Raw genomic sequence first — 19,162 nt, 5'->3', positions numbered from 1 at the left:
CCATAAAAAGTAATGCAATTAGTTACTTTTTTAGGGAGTAAAGCAATATTGTAATGCATTACTTTTAAAAGTAACTTTTAAGTTTTGTCAAAATGTTTATTTCCATATTCACTTTCATCACAACCTTTGAAACAACCATTTCTCTTCCGCTGACATAACCAAGCCTGCATGAGTGGGGGAAAAATAATTAAAACCAATAATATCATAGCCCACAATCCTTTTGGTTTCTCACAAAATTGTCACATTACAGAAGTAAAAAAGTTTAAAATGCTATTTCATGTTCTTTACAGATTTGTTACATCTGCGATTAAGCGTTCTTCTGATCTCTGTTTTCCAGAATGCAGCACGGGTTTCTCTCTTTTCTTGCAAGGCTGTGTGAAGTCCTGCCCTCCCGGCTTCAGCTCTGGGCCGCAGGTGCTTAACTTGTCGTTGGACAACTGGGTGGAGCACTCCACCGTACAAGCGTGCCTACCGTGTCACCCGGCCTGTCTAACATGCTTCGGGTCCGGGGAGAACGAATGTCTTTCCTGTCCCCCCCATAGTCACTTAGCAGTCACTTCTTGCTTGCACCAGAACCAGGTGCAGCGGAAATCCCCCAGCATTCCTGTGCTCCAGCACGAGGGGGATCCAAACCCGGAGGAATCCTTGCGTGAACCTGGGCTGTCCTCGAGACTGCCGGCGCTGGTGGCGGTGCTCAGCTGTGCCTTCATCCTGGCCACTTTCGCAGCCGTTTTTGTGCTGCTTCAGCTGCACTCCGGAGCAGCCAGCGCCCCGTTCTGTCGGAGGACCAAACTGCCGGTGACGGACACAGGCGGAGGGGGGATACGAGTGGGCTTTGGTTTTGGACTCAGTCGGGGAAAAGTGTCCTACCGGGGAATCCCCACTGTGTGGGGGGACGAGGATACGGCGATGAACTCTGAGTCAGACAGCGAAGAGCTGGAGTATCACAGCGAAAAGACTGCTTTTATACGGACTCAGAGTGCTCTTTAGCACCCCCTATAGGGCATTTTTTGTACATCTGTCTTCCTCGTAATGGGATACAGAACTAATCTGCACTGCTTAGACTTGGAGATCTACTGCAACTGCGAGATGTTTGTGTGTGTGTGTGAGAGAGCGAGCGAGAACGCCGTATATGAGCTATAATGTTGCAGTTGCGGTTTGACCCGAATGCGATTAAACCCAGGACATCTCTGCTGCGCTGAATGATTCCCTTTATATTCTCCTTTATTTGTCTTATTGGTCTGGCTCTAATGCCCTGAGATTTGAACCACTAAAGAGGATCAATAACATCAGTGGGTGTGTGTTTGTTTGCAGGCCACAGCGCGTAGATGTGTTTGTTGTGCGCGTGCAGCTTTTGAGTAAACTTTGATCAGACTTTGTAACACGAAAAGGGCTGTAATTTGTTCCAGTCGACTTTTTATTAAAAGTTTGGACTGTTTTATGCACAAAACTTCTTGCACTTTCTGCAGCTTCCATTACTTCTTCATTTGTGCGATAAGTCCTAACAACAATATCTGCGTTCTGCTCTCTCTGCTAGTCAAAGGCAGCTGCGGGACATTTGTACTGATTGGATCAGGGATGATTTAACTGTGCATAATTTGTTGCAATAGAAATGTTGCAACAACATCAGCGAAGTGAACCATAGCAGCATGGAATTAGATAACACACACAAACCTCTGCCTGCTAAGAGCCTCCGGCACGGATTCAGAACAGTGGGAATCACAGACAAACAAACGATCGAAATGCTGAAGTAAAACGCAGCTCTACGTGCAGAGATCTTATCTGTCAGTCAAGCTTGATACAGCACCATCTTTGGTTGATAAGAGGAGCTCTCAATCAGAAAAACCTTGACAAACATCACATTTATGATTTTTTTTTTTTTTTTTTGAGTCAAAAGTTTCATCGTAACTTTTTACTTTACAGTACTTTTTTTTTTTAGATCATTTAGGTTTGTTTTGTCCGTTATATCTCTGAGCTAATTAGCTTGTTCTTTCTCAAATGGCTCAGTGGATATTTATTATGGGTTTTCAATACTAGTGTTTGAACAAAAAGAAAACTTTGTCCCAGAGGTTATTTTATTGATGTTCACATCAGATTTTGACTTCAAAACTTGTCTGCGCTAACACAGAGAAGCCTCAAGAGGAAGTGTGTCGTATATATTTCGCAAAAGGTCAATGTCAGCACTGAGACATGAATTCAACTCGTATTTGAGGACCTCTAGTTGGGTTCTTTCATAATCATGTGACATTTAAGTGGTACACAGATACAATTGCACTACAAACCCTACAATTCAACTGGTCCGAAAAGCTAGTATACTGCCTGCATAGGCAGCTACCTTCTAAGGCAGCATGCTTACTGAAAGAGAACCTCATATATGACATATTTGGAGAGCTCTTCATAGGCAGCCACAAAGGAAACATTCCAGGATTATTCTCCCTATAGTGGACTTCAATGGCCACCAACAGGTTGAAGGTCCAAATTGCAGTTTCAGTACAGCTTCAAAAGGCTCTACAAGATCCCAGCTAAGGAATAAGAGTAACACAAACGCTCATCTTGCAATAGCTCTGCGATGCGATCATCATGTTGAAAAGATCACATGTGATATAGGTAGAAGTACCGAGCAAGTGTCTACAAAGCGAACATGCAAAGATTAAGTCAAACGGCCTTTACAAAAAAAGGTAAAACAATGATGCCGGATGAGTTTGAAGTTGGAGAAAATAAGATGAGTTTTTCGCCCAACCCCAGTACTTCTGCCTACGTCTGCACATCACAGAGCTAGTGCAAAATGAGCATTTGTGTTTAAAAAGTATATTAGTAAATAACCAATTGTTTTGCTAGATAAGACCCTTATTCCTCGGCTGGGATCTTGTAGAGACCTTTGAAGCTAATTTATTCATTTAAACTGCAGTTTGGACCTTCAAAATCCTGGAATGTTGTCCTCAAAACCTTGATTTCTTTTCGACTTAAAGAAAGAACATGAACATCTTGGATGACATGGAGAGGTGAGTAAATTGTCAGGAAATTTTAATTCTGAAGTGAACTAATCCTTTAATTACATTTATTATCCATACTTTTTGAAATGTTTAATGAAATGTAAGTATATCTACTGTATTACCAAAGGTGTCATCACTTTGTGCTTGAACTACTACAGGATCAACCTACTATGGATAAATGTGTCCACTGAGCTTGTCTCAATGCATTCTGGGATTACCTTATACATGCATTACATGTATTCTGACTTAAGAGTAATTATCTTAGAAAGCAGCATAATGTCGCTCAGAGCACCCAATGCACGCCTATGATGCCTTAAAATGCAGACATTTGCCATTCTCAGTTATAGCAGCATTTGGAAAAACACAATGAGGGTGATTCATTTTAACAGATCTTTCAGCACTGCATTAAAGCATTTAACAGTTTTGTTGCTGCTGTCAATACTGCAGTCATTAAATTAATTACAAACATCTGTTGCATTTGTGTTTAATGCCATTTAAAAGTACTTGAATATCTGTTGAAATGTTTTTTTTTTATTGATGCCAATTTGCCATAATTCACACAGAGACACGCACCATCAGTCTAAATTAATAACACACACATTATGCATTTCGCTACATGAGGCGTGCAGTGGAGAATCATCAATATTTCATGTGTACTTTATAAGATGGCCTAAACTTTCAATGTTTCCATGACGGCAGAGGAAAACCTACACAGACTGTTTTTTTATTCCAGCTCCCTAAAGAGGGAGGAGAGATCTAGTTTATGGAAATGGCACATTTAAAATGCTTTCCGTAATTAGTTCAGCTGGGAGGAACTGGATCTCATATTCAGCACTGGAAGCTTCTGCCTACTTGGCATTATAAGTGAGACTGAGGCTGCTACATACATACTAATTGAGCAATAAGACAGAAATATGGATGGTCCAGCTACTCGTGAGAGTGATGTCATGTTGTTTCTCATCTTCACTGCTCTTCTAGGGGAATATTGGAAATATATTTCCACCATGCTCAGCTCACTCCCATTGATTTGCCATCCAAACGTTAATGTAAGAAGCATGTCTTTGACTAATGGTACAAGAATCAGTCCTGCCATCAGTTAGCAGTGTTGTATTTTTACTTCAAGCGTTGCCGAAATCTGCAGTGTGCACTTTATTATCCTCCTTAGATGTTCCACAATCGCTTAATAGGTTTTATCAGTCTCGTTAATGGGTCGAACGAGAGGCGCAGATCTTTAGTTCCTGTGAGACGAGGCACTATTTCTGTTCTTTTGAAATGATTCTATTAGGCTGAATGTAGTGCGGTGTAATGTATTTGTCATGTTCTTTGAGGAAAGGCTCAACGTGCTCTTCAGAGGTTCTGCTGACATTCAGAACAAGTAGGTGGTGCTGGATTGTTTGAACTGATGCTCGACTTGCATCTGAAGCAAAATATAAGGAATTGTGGAGCTATTGTGAGTTTGTTTATTCAACACTTCATGAGTATATCAGATGAGGTGCTTTTGAGTTCAGCTTAATTCTGTAATAAGCTTATTACTTATTTACTCTCAAATTTGCTTTGATCTTATTGCAGTGAAAACTCAGTTACAAACCTGTGTTTAATTCTTATTGAGCATATAAGATGTTTTGAACAATGTTCACAACTGCTCTTTTTCATAGAATGAATACAAGAGCTGTCGAGCTCCAAAAATAACAAATGAAGCAATATAAAACTGCCCCATGTATTCCAAGTCTTCAAAAACCATATGATATATTTGTGTAATTGTAATAACGAGACAGATAAACAATATCATTGGAATCGTTTTAGGACATTTTTTTCCAGCTGATGAATGATAAAAACATTGAGCCAATCAGAATCCACTCAAGAGCTTTAAAGCAGCAGATGACAAAACCGCAGCACACGTGGATGCTATATAATTATTTTTGATGTGAATGGGTCTGTAAATGGCATAACTACAGCATGCACTTATAATGAAAAGAACATTGAGCAGACACTATATAGTTATCGTTGATGTAAACGGGCCATTGGTATCTATTTGTGAAAAATCTCTCGAATATCATTTTCACTTTCACATATTCAAAAATTGTGTTTGGTTAAGAGACATGCAAGGACCAATCATTGACATCAAACATTTTTTTGTCATTTATGACTATTATGAATACATTATTTTCAGTGGTTTTAGGCCTGGTGTCACAAACAGGGTTTAGATTAAGCCAGGATTAGGCCTTAGTTCAATTAGGATATTTAAGTTGGGGAAAAAATACATTACTGGTGTGTATCTTAAGACAAAACAATGGCACTTACGTAATTTAGGATGTGTCAGTGTGATTTGCTTTCAGATAAAACAGCTCAAACATGCATTTTAGTCTTGGATTAGCTTTAGCATTGTCTGTGAAACTGGGGGATAATGTCTTAAATTTCATTCTGTTTCTCATAGAATGATTCAGAATACAGCGGAGGAGTCATATGAACTACTTTCTGGAGCTTTTTGGTCATTTTCACAGCTTGACAGCCCATGGTTACTGTTATTTGTTCATTGTGTAGGAAAAGTACAGGTTTGACATTCTTTTCATTTTGCGTTCCATCTGGGAAAGAAAGTCATGTGAATTCTGAAAAAATGAGGGTGAGCATAAATGACAGCATTTTCATTTTTGTCTCAACTAATCCCTCAAAAATGTCTCCATCTTTATCAGCGCCTCTCTCATCTTAATAAAGCGCTCAGCGGCGAGATTGAGTTTTATTGCCATCTCAGCCCTCAGACATATTAAGAAGAATAACTTCTTTCTCAAATGCATGGGCTCAGGGAGCAGGTCGCCCTTTTAGCACACAAACCCATCTGCTGTGGAGGAAACCAAATCTGGTCTCAACTGAGCATGAAAGGCCATCTAAAAAAATATATATATACACAAACAATAAAGGCCAGTCTAACTTCAGTAGACCTGTCAGCTCTGTGAGAAGACAGTGGTATTTCCAGCTCTCACCAAAGGCTGGTAAATCAGTACCCGATATCCCAGCTATCACAGAGGTTGTTTAGATATAAAAAGCCACATCTCTTGTGGGCTTTTGTTAACTGAACTCAACATTTCACACCCCACGCCTCCTATTTAAGCCACATTAAATGGCAGACAACTCCCTACTGCCCCCTGTCTGTGATTCAGAGCACAACAAGACATCTGGCAACAACGGGAAACCAGTGCAAAATATCTCTCCAAAATGTGCACAACCACGAAGAATCACTTTTTTTTTTTCCAAGTGTGATCTTTATTAAATGTCCACTTAAATGTCTTTGCATTTGCTTGTATGAGTCATTTATGAACACACTCTCAATAGAAAAAAAAAGAAAAACTATATAAGTTAACCTCTCAATTCACTTTCATTTAAGAAAAAAATGAAACTGAAAACCTTTTCCATCTCAGAACACACAACACAAATAAAAGACATCTAAGATATCTGTCAGAATGGAAAGCATATGCATAGGAAAAACAAGCATGGCAGTGAAATGCACAGACAGAGAATTTGAAGCAGAAGAAACCGAATTGCAGAGGGGAGAACATTCTGGAATAGCAAGCGTGCCCCGCGTTGGGCGCCAAAATCTGTTCCAAAGCAATCGGACAGACGTTTGGCACTCCGTACTCTGAGTTCCTCCTGAGGGGAATTATCTTCCTGATAGGATGCTTTTCTGGAACTTGATTAGCTGGAGAAGCCAGCTGATGGTCTGACTGATGTAAATGGACGTGGGCGCACTACAGAGAGATAATCAGGGCTGGACTTGAAAGTCAGAGAAGTGAGAATATTTTTCTGTAATTTAAATCAGAGACAGTACAGATTTTCCAGGATCAGACAGAGACAGGCAAGACACGAGACGACACAATAGGTTGATGGACAGACAGCATTTTCATGTTCAGAATTGTCAGATTCAAGCAAACCAAAGGTGACAGACAAAAGCCAGAAGAGACGACTGAGATGGCTCTGCTACACATTACGGATGGGTTTCCTACAGCGAGATAAGGCCTAAATGCATTTTCATGTGGGAAATTGGCTAAATCTGACCAAAAGGAACCCGTCACTACCCGCACTGGTACCTTTACCTGAAAATACTGTGAGAAGGTATATCAAGCGAATATATCAATATCCGAATAAGCTCAAAGACTGATCTAGGTCTTAATAAGACAAATGCTGCATATCTTTAACATCTGATCCAGAACGGCATTAAAATACGGCTCAAACCTGCATATAATATGACAAAATATAAACGCACATTCTGCGGCTTGTTGCTATGCCAAGTAACACATTATGGAAAATGGTAAAAATAACAAAAATGTGTTGCAGATAAACAGCTAGCTTATTAAGCAGCTTTATTCATTAACAGAAAGCACAAAGGAAAAGGAATGAAAAAGATCGTAAAACTCTCACTGTGTGATTTGACCTATTAAAAAAAACAACCAATGAAGAAGCCATCTGAAGACCTGACCACTGTTGGATAGTGGATGTCTTCTGCTGTCAACGAAGTGTTGCGAGCCATCCTGAAAGAAAGAGAGCTGTAAATGCCGCGTCTGTTACAGCACTGACAGCCTTCGCAGGCCGAGCGTGGTGATTGACATTCATAGAAAAAAAAAAAACATGTGGCCGTTGAGCGTAGGCAGAACTGTCCACCGTAGAGAATAAAGAACTGCGTGAGCTCAAACGACAGTGACACAGATTCAAGCGTAGCTTCCAAGGCTTTAGGAGTAGAAAACAAATAAAATGGAGAAACAAAGCAGCAAGAGAAGCTTCACATATTGCACTGAGTCCCACAGTTTTGTATAGATCCAGTTGTGAATGTAATTTGAGATATTTACATACAGTACGGACTCGAGGGATGACAGCATGATTATAAAGAATGTGAAATGGTCAGCAGTTCCAGCCAAAGACAAAAGGGAAAAAAACAAGACAACATAGCTAAAAATAACGGTCAGCTGCTGGAATAAAAAGATGTTGACCGATTACCGCTCTGACTGATAAAATCTCACAAAAAAAAAAAAAGAAGCCCGGACATTCTTATCTCAGCACCCGGACCGGCTACCAAATATGACTTTGGCTGGAACGCTCTCATCCTCATGTTTTTCCCCCCGTTTTGAGGGTTTAGTTAGCGCCTTCGTGTTGATTCAGATACGTTAAGTCTGGATAAACGATCTCCGAAAGAGTCTTCTGCTCATCCAGCTGTGGTTCTCTGCTTTAGCACAGGTTCCGAGGGTCCACACGGAGAGCCCGGTTCTGCTGCAACATCACTCTAGCACAGCTTGAGCTTGTAGGCGGAGATCTCCATTGGCTCCAGATTGATGGAGGAGTCGTTAGAGAGCGGAGGCTGAGAGTGCATCAGAGACAAAGACATGGGCTGCAGGAGCTGGAGATCCAGCCCACGGAACAGGCCAGAAATGGAGAGCTAGGAAGAAAGATCAGAGACTCCGATTAAGAATGACTAAATATAGCCTTTATCAGACCCTCATGCATCCACACACACACACACATATATATCTGTGTGTGTGTGTGTGTGTGTATGTACTAGTACTTTGTGAGGACCGGTTTGAGTTTTAGACAAAGGAGTGTGGACAAAGAGTAAAGTGAGGACTTTTTGGCCAGTCCTCAATTTCTGAGACCCCTTTAAAGGCCGGTTTGGGGGTCAAGACTTAAGGTTAAGGGTAGGTTTAGGCCGTGTGTCCAAAGGCGCTAGGCGCTCTGCTTAAAATGCCCGTCTGTGAGCGCCTGAGAGCGCTTCTGCAGCGCAGCGTTTTTTTCCGTTGAGACGCTTTGTTGCTATGATACGGAATATCTGCGGCACTGTTACTTATAACTGATTTTGCAGGTCATTTGTTTCAGACTTAAAATGTTGACACAATGTGAAATTACTTTGCTATGTATTTTCGGAGAGCAGCAATATTAATTTCTCATCCGTTTTGTTCCATTCTCTGTTTGTTGATGTTGTTGTAAAGCAAGAATGTTGTGACGGTTGGCCGGTGTAGTATTTGTCCTGCCCCTCCTCCACTCTGATTGGACAGCTGGCTAAAAAGTGACAGTGATGAGCGCAGAGTTTTACTCAAAGTTGAACTTTCTTCAACTCGAGGCGACCAGTAAAAAACGCCGAGCTCTCAGCGCTTGAGCGTGAAAAAGACGCTCAGTGCCTCGTTAGGCTCCTGGCGTATAAAAAACACGGCGCTCCCATTGAAAACAATTGAAAAAGTACGCTAGCAGCTGGAAAAAACGCTTTGGTGGACACACGGCCTTAGAGTCAGGGTTCAGGTTAGGTACTTAGACCGTGTCCTAACCAGATGTGACACCGTGATTCGATAAAAAGGTAAAGGATAAAAGGAAAAAAGATAAAAGATCATTAGAAGATAAGAGTTTTTGCCCTTACTAGCCATGATGGCAACATGACGATTCTATTTTGGAAACTGTTTCTATTTTTCTGCGACGTCGCAGCTGGAACAACAACACAAAGTATGGCAAAGATAATCTCAGGTACTGTTTATGTGCTTTATTTAATGTTAAAAGTGTCTAATGTGAGTTTGAATATCTTTTATTCGAAGTAATTTGTTTCAATAACTCAGTTTGTATTTTTAATAATGTTAAAATGGTTTAATATTCATGAATTTGATTGTGTGCTTATCCGAGTACCGGGAACTTGCAGCGAGAGCCTGCCCACACGCTCTTCTGATTGGCTGTGGTTTTTGATTGACTTTAATCGCATCTCATAGTCGCGTCGCGTCTGGTATGGACTGAAAAATTGTTTGTCGCTGGAATTTTATTGCATCATGTCTGTTTAGGACACTGTGTTGTGATGAGTAAGGTTAGGGTAAGGAGCTAGAGATTTCATTGTGTCAACAGTGTTGGAGGTAACACATAAGAAGTAACTTGAGTTATGTAATCAGATTACTTTTTCAAGTAACTAGTAAAGTAATGCATTACTTTTGAATTTACAACAAAATATCTAAGTTACATTTTCAGAGGTGTTGTGTGCGCTGTGTGAACATGATGGTTATTGTAGTTCTAGACTAAATGTGAACATGTATTTTCTCATCTCACTTGCACAAAAACATTATTCCTCAAAATGAATAAAAACAATGAAATGCAATCTAAGATTTTTATACAAACCTTTAATAATTAACTATATTAAATTAGACAGATATACTTTATGCATTTAATCTCACTTTATTAACCAATGATCCAATTCAACCATACAATAATAAAATGACTTTAGATTAGATTTAGAAATAACCTTGAACTTCCATCTCCTGTATCCTATTCTTCTTTAATCCAGAATGGCAGCAAAGCTGAAAGGTTTAAGTTGTGCCCTGTACTGTACAGGTGTAAATATGTTTTTCCTTCAGTCTGAGGTTTATTCATTTCACTTTTGGTGTGAAAGGGCCTTAACATTTGCCAAAAATATAACTTTTTTTGTTATTATTAAACAAACAAGCAAGCCCAAAGCAAAAGTAATGTAACATTACATTTCATTAAAAGTAATTAAGGCAGTTTTATATTATATTGCATTACTTTTAAAAGTAACACTGTGTGTCAGTGTATGTCCTCACAAGTATAGATCTACAAGAATGTGTGTGTGCTCATTATTTTGAATCAATTAGTTAAACTAGTTCTCTCTAAGGACACTGACCTGGCCTTGTGTGGTGGAGCAGTTAAAACCAGGATTCTGGGCCTCCAGACCACAGTCCAGGCCCAGTCGATGGAGGAGCAGAGCCGTATGGGGAGATGGAGAGTGAGCGTCCTGCTGATAAATGAAACGATATGAAATAAATGTCGATGAAAATAAATCTCCCACCAAACACACCCACAATAAAACCACCAGACCGCAAGATCTCAAACACTTAAAGTGTGATTATTTTTCCAAGTCCTCATCAGTTGCTCAGCAGGTGAAATCAATACAGACACACTTTTTTTCCCAGGACTCTCATTTACCAGGCTTTGGATGCTCCTGAGGTTCAGCAGGTGGAAGTCACAGGGCAGGGTGCCAGCCAATGGAGCAAAGGTACGCATGGGTGGCACGCCATGTTTCCTGGGCAACACAGGCAGTGCCAGCACCTCGTGGTTCAGGATGGTGGAGGTCATGTGACTGAGCAGTGACGGGAAGCTGACCGGTCTGCTGTCCACCGGCTGGAGGACAAAGACGTGCATCAGGAAACACACAAGTAAAACGACTTGATGAAAGTGCACTTACCTTCACGTAACATACCGTGACCGCAAAAAGAATTTGGACACTTTTTGGGGTCACTATTTGAGATGAGCTCAGTTCAGATTCTGCCTCTACATACTACTGATCTACTGCCTGTTATATGATCCACCTTATTTTTTAATGCGAAAGCAAGCTATTTTCTTTGAATATGTGAGACTTCCGATTCAATTAGCCACTATAGGCACGTAACTAGAAGAATAACAAAGTGCGGTAACAATAATTCAGTTTGTGCTACAAACCAGTGTGTTAAAATATGATAACAAGCAGCATAACGGACAGTTTTTCTACAAGTAAAATACCTGGAAGGCTTCTTGAATGTGAATACTTGCTCATTCAAGTTAGCAATGGCCTTGCCTGCTTTTACATTAAAAATAAGATGAATAAAAGGTTTAGGGGATCAGCAGCAGAGGTATAGATAGCGGACAGGCAACGACCTTTAGCCTCTTAATCCAGGTGGAAACCTGACACTTGTTGCTATAGTAACAAGCTGAACTAGGGCTCTTCAAACTGCTAGAGCACTACTCTCCACCACTGCATTGATGTTACCTCTTGCTGTCCGTCTCCTAAAATACCTGCAATGATTTTGTTTATCATGTTGGTGACTTTGGCATAGGAGCCAGCAGGCTGCATGCATGAGGAGAGAAAGACATGATGATAAGTGATAGACAGACAGGAAACAAAAAAAAACAAAAAGAGGTAGTAAAATGCATGAGGAGGGCCTGATGAGCTGTAATGAAAGGAAACACAAGGGGGAGCTCTGTTAAAGCCCATTCCTACTAAATTATTATCCAATATAAGACACTTTATTATTTATAATCTTTCAGGCGACAGCATGATTTGAATAAAAATATATATTATTTAAATCAATTTGAGTCGCTGTGTAAAACTCTAAAGCGCATTAACTATTATTACACACTTGCCAGCTTTTAGACACTAGCCTCAGAATCACAGTGTCCCTGGAGCCTTCACAAAGCTCTCATGAGTAACAATAGAGAGCCCCCTACAGGCCGCTGAATGAAATTAGAGTTTATATACGGCTCACACTGCTAAAGGACACCCATGTTTTGGTATGCATAACAACATCTCTCTTGTGAAGCCGAAATTGCAGGCTCCAATTAGATTAATCAACTGATACACAACTGAAGCCAGTGAGTGCACACAGGTTTTTATCAGTCAGCCAGGAAATAAAATTGTATTAAAAAAAGGTATTGGGCTGCACTTCTGAAAAAGAACCTGTCATGGTTTGTCTCATCTAATACTTGCTAATCTAGCACCCAGTAGCATGTAAACTATGTTGAGCTTTGAGCGTAAAGCTGTAATAACAATCAATGTTTGAGCGTTGATTATTATTATAGAAAAAAACAAATAACAAAACTAACCCCTACCCGCAAAAAGTTTTTTTTTTTTTACTTTAAAAGAAGATATTATATTTTCATTTAATTTAATTTATTCTGTGTGATAAGCTGCTTTACATGTCTGCCAGGCAAAGGCTTCCTGTCTAAGTAGAGTGTAATAACCTAAAGTTCGAGGAACAACTAGAAATTGTTTTTGTCATCTAATTCTTAAAATACATATTTAGTTTAGTTTGAGGCACTTAGTAGCAAGTAAACTCTGTGTTCAGTATCTAATTTTTAACTACTGTTATTAATTAAGATTCTTAAATAGAGTTGGGTATCGTTTGAATTTTAGCAATTCCAATTCTGCTTATTGATTCCGGTTGTTATCGATTCCAAGTTTCAATTCCAATAAGGTAGAAAAAAAAAAAAAGTCAAACATTTAGAAGCTAAATATCATGAACAGAAATCAGCAGCTTTCAGACCACTTACACTAGGAACTTTTGGCTCTATGTTTTTAACAAAAATACAAACTACACTAATATAAATTTCAAACATTATTAAAGATGAGTAAACAGTAATAAAATAAGAACAAATAAACAAATTAGAAATACAAATACTGTAAATATAACTGGTAAAATAACACTGGATAATTTTCTTTTTATAAATAAAATACAGATTAATCCTTATTAAAGTTACAAAATTTATTCAGTCAAGATCAGTGAATGATTTTCTATTTCTTTTGTTATTTGATTTACATTAAAGCTGCAGTCTGTAAGTTTTGCCTCTTTGTCGCCATCTCTGTTTGAAACCTGCAATTGCGGTTATTTGCGGAATTATCTTTATGTGGGTTGTGCATCAGCACGGCGGATGAATCTGATGTTTGCTGTCAGTCACCACACTGGTGTGGATACTGTACTTCAGAATCACAGATTGTAGTCTTGGAACTCTGACCAAAATAAGAATTTAAATCGGAAAATGTCATCTGAACAAGCAACATGTCTGCCACTTTTGTTCTGACCAACTTTGAAAAAAAAAACTATTACCATAAATCATGCTGCCAGTGGTGATTAAATCTAATGATTGCTTAGCTCGGATCATGTCAAACCGTGCAAATTATTATTGTTATACTTTATTCTCAAATTGTTAAATGTTAACGACATCCGCATTGCGTGACTGTGTATTTAGTGTGTATTAGCATTACCTGTAGATTTCAATTTCTGTAGCCACTCCACAGTCAACAAGTCTTTTGCTTTTGACTACGGGTGAATCTCCAGTTGTCACTGATGGTTGTCATTTGGACCTTTCTGGATTACATGATATAGCCTATTAGCTGGGACTCGTTCTTTGTGCAAACAGACGTGGCGTAATGATGCAAAGACGAACTGCTGCATGCTCAAATTTACCACGGAAACCCACCAGTACCACTCAAATTATAAAACATTATTACAAGCTTACCGTTGTGAATCGGGCTAAGGTAAGAAGATAGTTTTGAACATTGGCTGGTTGCTCAAAAATTGATTCTGGATCATTTTTAACCCCAAAAAGTTACGGACAGCAGCTTTAATGACAGATGGCAGCAGGTTTATTAGGCTGCTGTCACCTTAAGACCGAATGCATGGATCCAACACTGTTACACGTGTTTTCTTTCTACAACCATTTACGTTCATTTAAGACAAAACCGACTGTGTTTACGAGGATATTTTGACATAATTTTGTGTATATTTGTCTGTTTGAGTGCAGAAAGACAGTATTTCAGTATTTGTGCATTATTTGAGAGGAACAGCACTCAACAGCCGTATTGACCTCTCTTTCACATCTTCTTGCGCTTGAATGGTTTAAAATCACATTAAAATGCGCACACAGGAATCATTAAGTGGAATCGAAATGTGTGTGTCTTACCCAATCACCGGTTCTTGGAAATTTGGAACTGATTCTAAAAAGAAACCGGTTCTCAATACCCAACCCTATTCTTAAATGTAATTTTAATTTACATCAGTCAGTTGGTGGTTTTTGGTTAGAATAATTGTGTACTAATCCAAAGTTTGAGTTTGACATTTCCTTCATATCTTTGTCCAATCAGAACTCACATTTCCACTGCTGCTCCTCCTCTCCAGCAGAAGGCGGAAACGGTTGGCCGTTCGTTTGTTGTCCTTCAGGCCCTGCCCTAAACCCCTGTTATCGTCTTGCATCAGTCTGCGGTCTAGTATCACCTCCAGCTGACCTGTAGAAGATGGAAAGTGTATAAGAGGGAAAGATGAAGAGGGAGAGGAGGATAATACGATAGAGCGAGGCAAGGCATTAGACAATACACTCACTTCATCTTCATTATTGGATACATTGCATCAAATCAATACAGAACCAGAGCGCTGTGTCCTACTGTTAGTGTTTTCCACCTCCCTTCTGTCTCAGTCCCTGATTCATGTTCCATCCTGCTAAGAACTCACCGCTATGGATCTAAAAAGTACTGGTTTTTCGGTACTAAGTCGATACTAAATTGAAAACAGCATAATGAGGCAAGTTTTTCAACAGTATTGGCACCTTGATTTGGTACACAGGTGTAAAAAGTGTAAAATCCTGCTCAATATTAATTTACATATGTTTTTGTTGCTTAGTAACCTTCCTGAAGCATCAAGTCATGTAACCTAATTAATATTAATAAGCCAATTAAAAATTTGAGCAACATGCTGTGATTTTAAAGTTTATGTAAATAATATCCAATTAAAGTAGTTTAATTAGGTTTTTGTATTTAAAAAAAAAAAAAAAAAAAAATTTATCAAATATTGTGCAAGATTGATTTAAAGAGTTCACCCAAAAATGAAAATTATCCCTCTTCACCCTCAAGCCATCCAAAAACCATCCATATTAAAAATATCCTGCCTCTTCAAAGCTTTATAATTGTAGTGAATGGCGCTCGCAATTTTATAGCCCCAAAAAAATGCATCCATCATAAAAGTAATCCATACGGCCCAAAGGCCTTCTGAAGCGATGAGTTTTTGTACAAAAATTATCCATATTTACAACAACTATAATAACCATTTTCCGGCAAACATTCCTATGCAAGTCACCTTACGGAAGAAGAGTAACCTCTGACCCCATGCATGACGTATTGACGAATGGATCACAGGGGATCGAGCAAAGCAAAACACCGGTCACGAATTAGAAGACTAAAACGAGAATTTTTAAAAAGAAATGTCGGAGGATTTCGATATAAGAGTAGAGGACCCTGAGATTGTTGTCCAGCCCTATTTATTTGAACCTACTCCTACATCCTAAGCCATATGTTGCATCAGAGCCGATGCTTCTGCCGTACCTCAACTTGTGTACGGATGTTTGTCGGAAGCTGGTTATTATAGTTTATAAAGTTTTAAATATGTATATTTTTCTTACAAAAACCCATTGCTTTGCTTAATAAGGCCTATGGATTACTTTTATGGATTACTTTTATGATGGATGAATGGGCTGAATAAAGCTGATATATATTGTGCAAGGCATGGATTTGGCATGGATTACTGTAACATCAGTATTTGCGAACCCAACTCACCGCTGGCCAGGCTGCTGACACCCAGTGCCTGGGCCGCGTGGAGCGTGAGCCGGTACTGGCTGTCCTGAATGTATGCCATGGTGGGCATGGGGTAGAAATTAGCTTGCAGTGGAAGTTTCTGGAAGTACCGGCGAGGCTGGATCTGAAGAGGAGGGAAATCGTGGAGCATTAGCTTGATTATCTGGTAGTTGAGTAATCTGGGTCTAGGTCAAACTATTATGAACTTCTAATTATAATGCTTTATTTTATTATTTTAAAGACTCCGCAGCTTGATGTGCCACATCTGTTTGAACCTGACACATTACGAATTTGTAGACATGTGAACTTCACCTGGAAGCCGTTGAGGTCTGTGTAGAAAGTGTCTCCGCTCTGGATGTCGGTAACCAGCCGCATAGCCAGCTCCTTGTTATTTTGATCTCTGATGTCCACCATGGTGGTAATGTCCAGAGAAAGACCATCAACTCCTGAACGACAGAGACAAAGAGTGATGTCAGGAATAAATAATCAGACAGGGCAAGATGTCCTTACACGGTAGTGTTTGTGTGCAGAACAGATGGACGTCTAAAGATTGGAGGGAGTACCTGGAACATTATGAATGCGGACCGTCTGCTGGAAGTGTTGATAATGTGCCACAACCTCAGCGAAGAGAGGACCTTCCACCACACGCACTATAGGGGCTTCTCTCTGCGAATAGGGCTGAGAACGAGCAGAAGGAAAGGTGTTAATTCACCCCACGTTGTTTGATAAATTGTTTTTCACCCCAGTCAAGACTACGGGAGACTACCTTGGCATTTCCGTCCGGCAGGAAGAGATAGGCCCCGCTCTTATCCTTGGAGGGTCGAGTTCCGTATGTAAGGAACTGAATCTGTACCCTCACCTCCTGGGGATCGTCTTTACGTCGAATGCTCTGATGGAGAAAAGAGTGTGCGAGAAAAAGAGAGAGAGAGAGAATTAATCATTGTAGACTTATCTGCTGACTCAAGACTCTAAAACAACAGCATATGTACTACAAAAATAGGACAGGGATGCATTTCATTTCATTTGGTAACCAATAAGAAAAAAACAACACTTGTCCAGATGACTAAACATAAAAATAGACTGTTGATGTCAGAGCGTGGTAACTTCCTTTTTTATTAACATGCGATATTTGCTCAGTGGAGCTGATTTTCAGGACATTTTTTCCCTTTCCTTTTATATATTTTCCATATTTTCTAGTGATGCACAGATATTACAATTCTGGCTGATACTGACAAGCTGATAATTATTGTTACATTTATTATTATAATTCATACAATGGTTGATATTAAAATTCATTACCATTTTGTCTAAAACTAAAAATAAAATTAAAAGTTATAAATGTTATAAAACTTATAAAAAGTTAATTTAGGCAATGACAACATTATACAGTATGAAAAATGGATATTCATTATGAGATTTGCTATAGATTACATTTAACAGTAATCTAGATTTATCTACTTTTAAGTAAAAAAGAGCATTAAATGATCCAAAGAGCACAATTAAATATCCAAAATCAGCTGAGTATAGACTGTAGTCAATAAATTAAAAATCTTTAATACTGGCTGATAACTGATAATTGGCTGATATTAAAATTATATACTATTTTGCCAAAATAAATAAAAACAAACTATAATGAATCATTTTAAATGCTACAAGTGAATGTATGCATCACAACATTATAAATGTAAAGTACAGTATAAAAAAAAAGGATATTCATTTTTAGATATGCAAAAAAATATGGGAAATGAGCATGGACAAATATATAGTGTCAGCTATATATAGAATTAAATATTTTTTTAACATTTCAAGATAACCAATATATTGGACATCTCTGTTTTTTTCCCTTCTCATATAAAATCATAGGGGAATTAATTAACTAAGAATGAATTTTGCCATTGATTCAATCAGTGCATAATCCATGTTCACATTCACGAGTCAGACAGCTGACTTTTAACAATCAGTATCCTTAGAAACGCTTTGAACTCAGAACATCAGTGAAGAAAGACATATATATACATAATTCACCGCTATATTTTTAAATGTACACAATTTTTCCCATCAACAGAAAAATATACCGGTATGGCTTCTCTTAAGACTCCCTTGCTTCAGAGCGGTCATAGTTAACGATATGCTAAAGCCCGCCCAAACGCTGACGTGACTGGTTAGTTTGTGACGTCAGAAACACCAGCGATTTCAAACTGTGAAATTTCAATTTCATTGGTACTTTTAAGGAGAAAATACACAACAATGGTGTTGACTTGCACATGGTTGGTCTATTGCATATTAAAACCACCACACAGACATATAAACAACATTAAAAACTTGATTTTGACCACAGGGGGACTTTAAGGAATGATGCAAATCAGATAATGGTGTAAAGGTGTTTTAAATGTTACACACACACAATAACAAGCAGGGGAATTCACTAAACTTCTTGTGGCTTTTTCACATTTTACCCTCAGCTTTGGTTAATTTCTATTTCCTGTAAGTTAAAACAAAGGCAGTGCATGAAAAAATCATCTCACCTCCAAGAGGCCTGTGGTTCCAGAGAAGCCTAGAGTGAGAGACTGGCTCTGGATGTAGAACGGTTGGGCGTCTACCGTTTGCGATCGCACAGGCAGAGGGTCCAAACTTCGTATGCTCTGACCCCGCCCCGGTATCCTGAGCAGCGTTTCAGAGCGCAGGGTCATGGGGGAGTCAGCAGAGTCGTACAGGTGGAAGATGGCCAATCCCAGAGCAGGGAGACGTGCCATGAAAGAGGCCTGAAGGAAGAAACAAGCGTGTAGGATTAAGACTGAATTATTCGAGATGCTTCCAAGGAAAATGAACACAATTGGACACACCTGGTAAACCTCTCCACTCATCTCGACAGCGGACATCCACTGCGCGCTGAGCTGAACCGGTAACGTTTGCCCGTCTTCTGTGAGCACCCTTACTCTTGCCGAATTCACCAGCACGGTGACCACACACAGACGCTCCTGCTCGACAGGGTTAAACAGCACCAGATACCTGAGAAAGAGGAAGATGAGGAAAATCATATCTACACACCGAA

General features: G+C 39.3%; 2 protein-coding genes across 8 annotated transcripts in view; one reads left to right on the top strand and one right to left on the bottom strand.

Moving 5' to 3' along the window:
* Nucleotides 1-3,454, top strand: part of furinb (furin (paired basic amino acid cleaving enzyme) b) — a 99,924-nt gene extending 96,470 nt beyond the window's left edge. For all 4 annotated transcript variants that reach the window (XM_067380391.1, XM_067380388.1, XM_067380389.1 and 1 more), the window contains one exon: nucleotides 338-3,454. In XM_067380391.1, coding sequence (XP_067236492.1) covers nucleotides 338-990 — 653 coding nt within the window. In that variant the 3' untranslated portion in view covers nucleotides 991-3,454. The remainder of the gene's footprint in view (nucleotides 1-337) is intronic.
* Nucleotides 3,455-6,058: 2,604 nt separating this feature from the next.
* Nucleotides 6,059-19,162, bottom strand: part of man2a2 (mannosidase, alpha, class 2A, member 2) — a 38,392-nt gene continuing 25,288 nt past the window's right edge. For 2 of the 4 annotated variants that reach the window (XM_067379122.1, XM_067379121.1), the window contains exons 15-24: nucleotides 18,954-19,119; nucleotides 18,636-18,872; nucleotides 16,877-16,999; nucleotides 16,674-16,788; nucleotides 16,423-16,556; nucleotides 16,093-16,234; nucleotides 14,639-14,772; nucleotides 10,941-11,135; nucleotides 10,639-10,752; nucleotides 6,060-8,412 (exon numbers count right to left, since the gene is read on the bottom strand). In XM_067379122.1, coding sequence (XP_067235223.1) covers nucleotides 8,260-8,412; nucleotides 10,639-10,752; nucleotides 10,941-11,135; nucleotides 14,639-14,772; nucleotides 16,093-16,234; nucleotides 16,423-16,556; nucleotides 16,674-16,788; nucleotides 16,877-16,999; nucleotides 18,636-18,872; nucleotides 18,954-19,119 — 1,513 coding nt within the window. In that variant the 3' untranslated portion in view covers nucleotides 6,060-8,259. Of the gene's footprint in view, nucleotides 8,413-10,638; nucleotides 10,753-10,940; nucleotides 11,136-11,252; nucleotides 11,942-14,638; nucleotides 14,773-16,092; nucleotides 16,235-16,422; nucleotides 16,557-16,673; nucleotides 16,789-16,876; nucleotides 17,000-18,635; nucleotides 18,873-18,953; nucleotides 19,120-19,162 lie in introns of those variants that run through there. The other 2 variants (XM_067379124.1, XM_067379123.1) reach the window with 2 other exon arrangements.

Source organism: Chanodichthys erythropterus, chromosome 24 (genome assembly GCF_024489055.1).
Source record: "Chanodichthys erythropterus isolate Z2021 chromosome 24, ASM2448905v1, whole genome shotgun sequence".
Classification (NCBI taxonomy): Eukaryota; Metazoa; Chordata; class Actinopteri; order Cypriniformes; family Xenocyprididae; genus Chanodichthys; species Chanodichthys erythropterus.
This window is presented reverse-complemented; position numbering and strand designations above follow the sequence as displayed.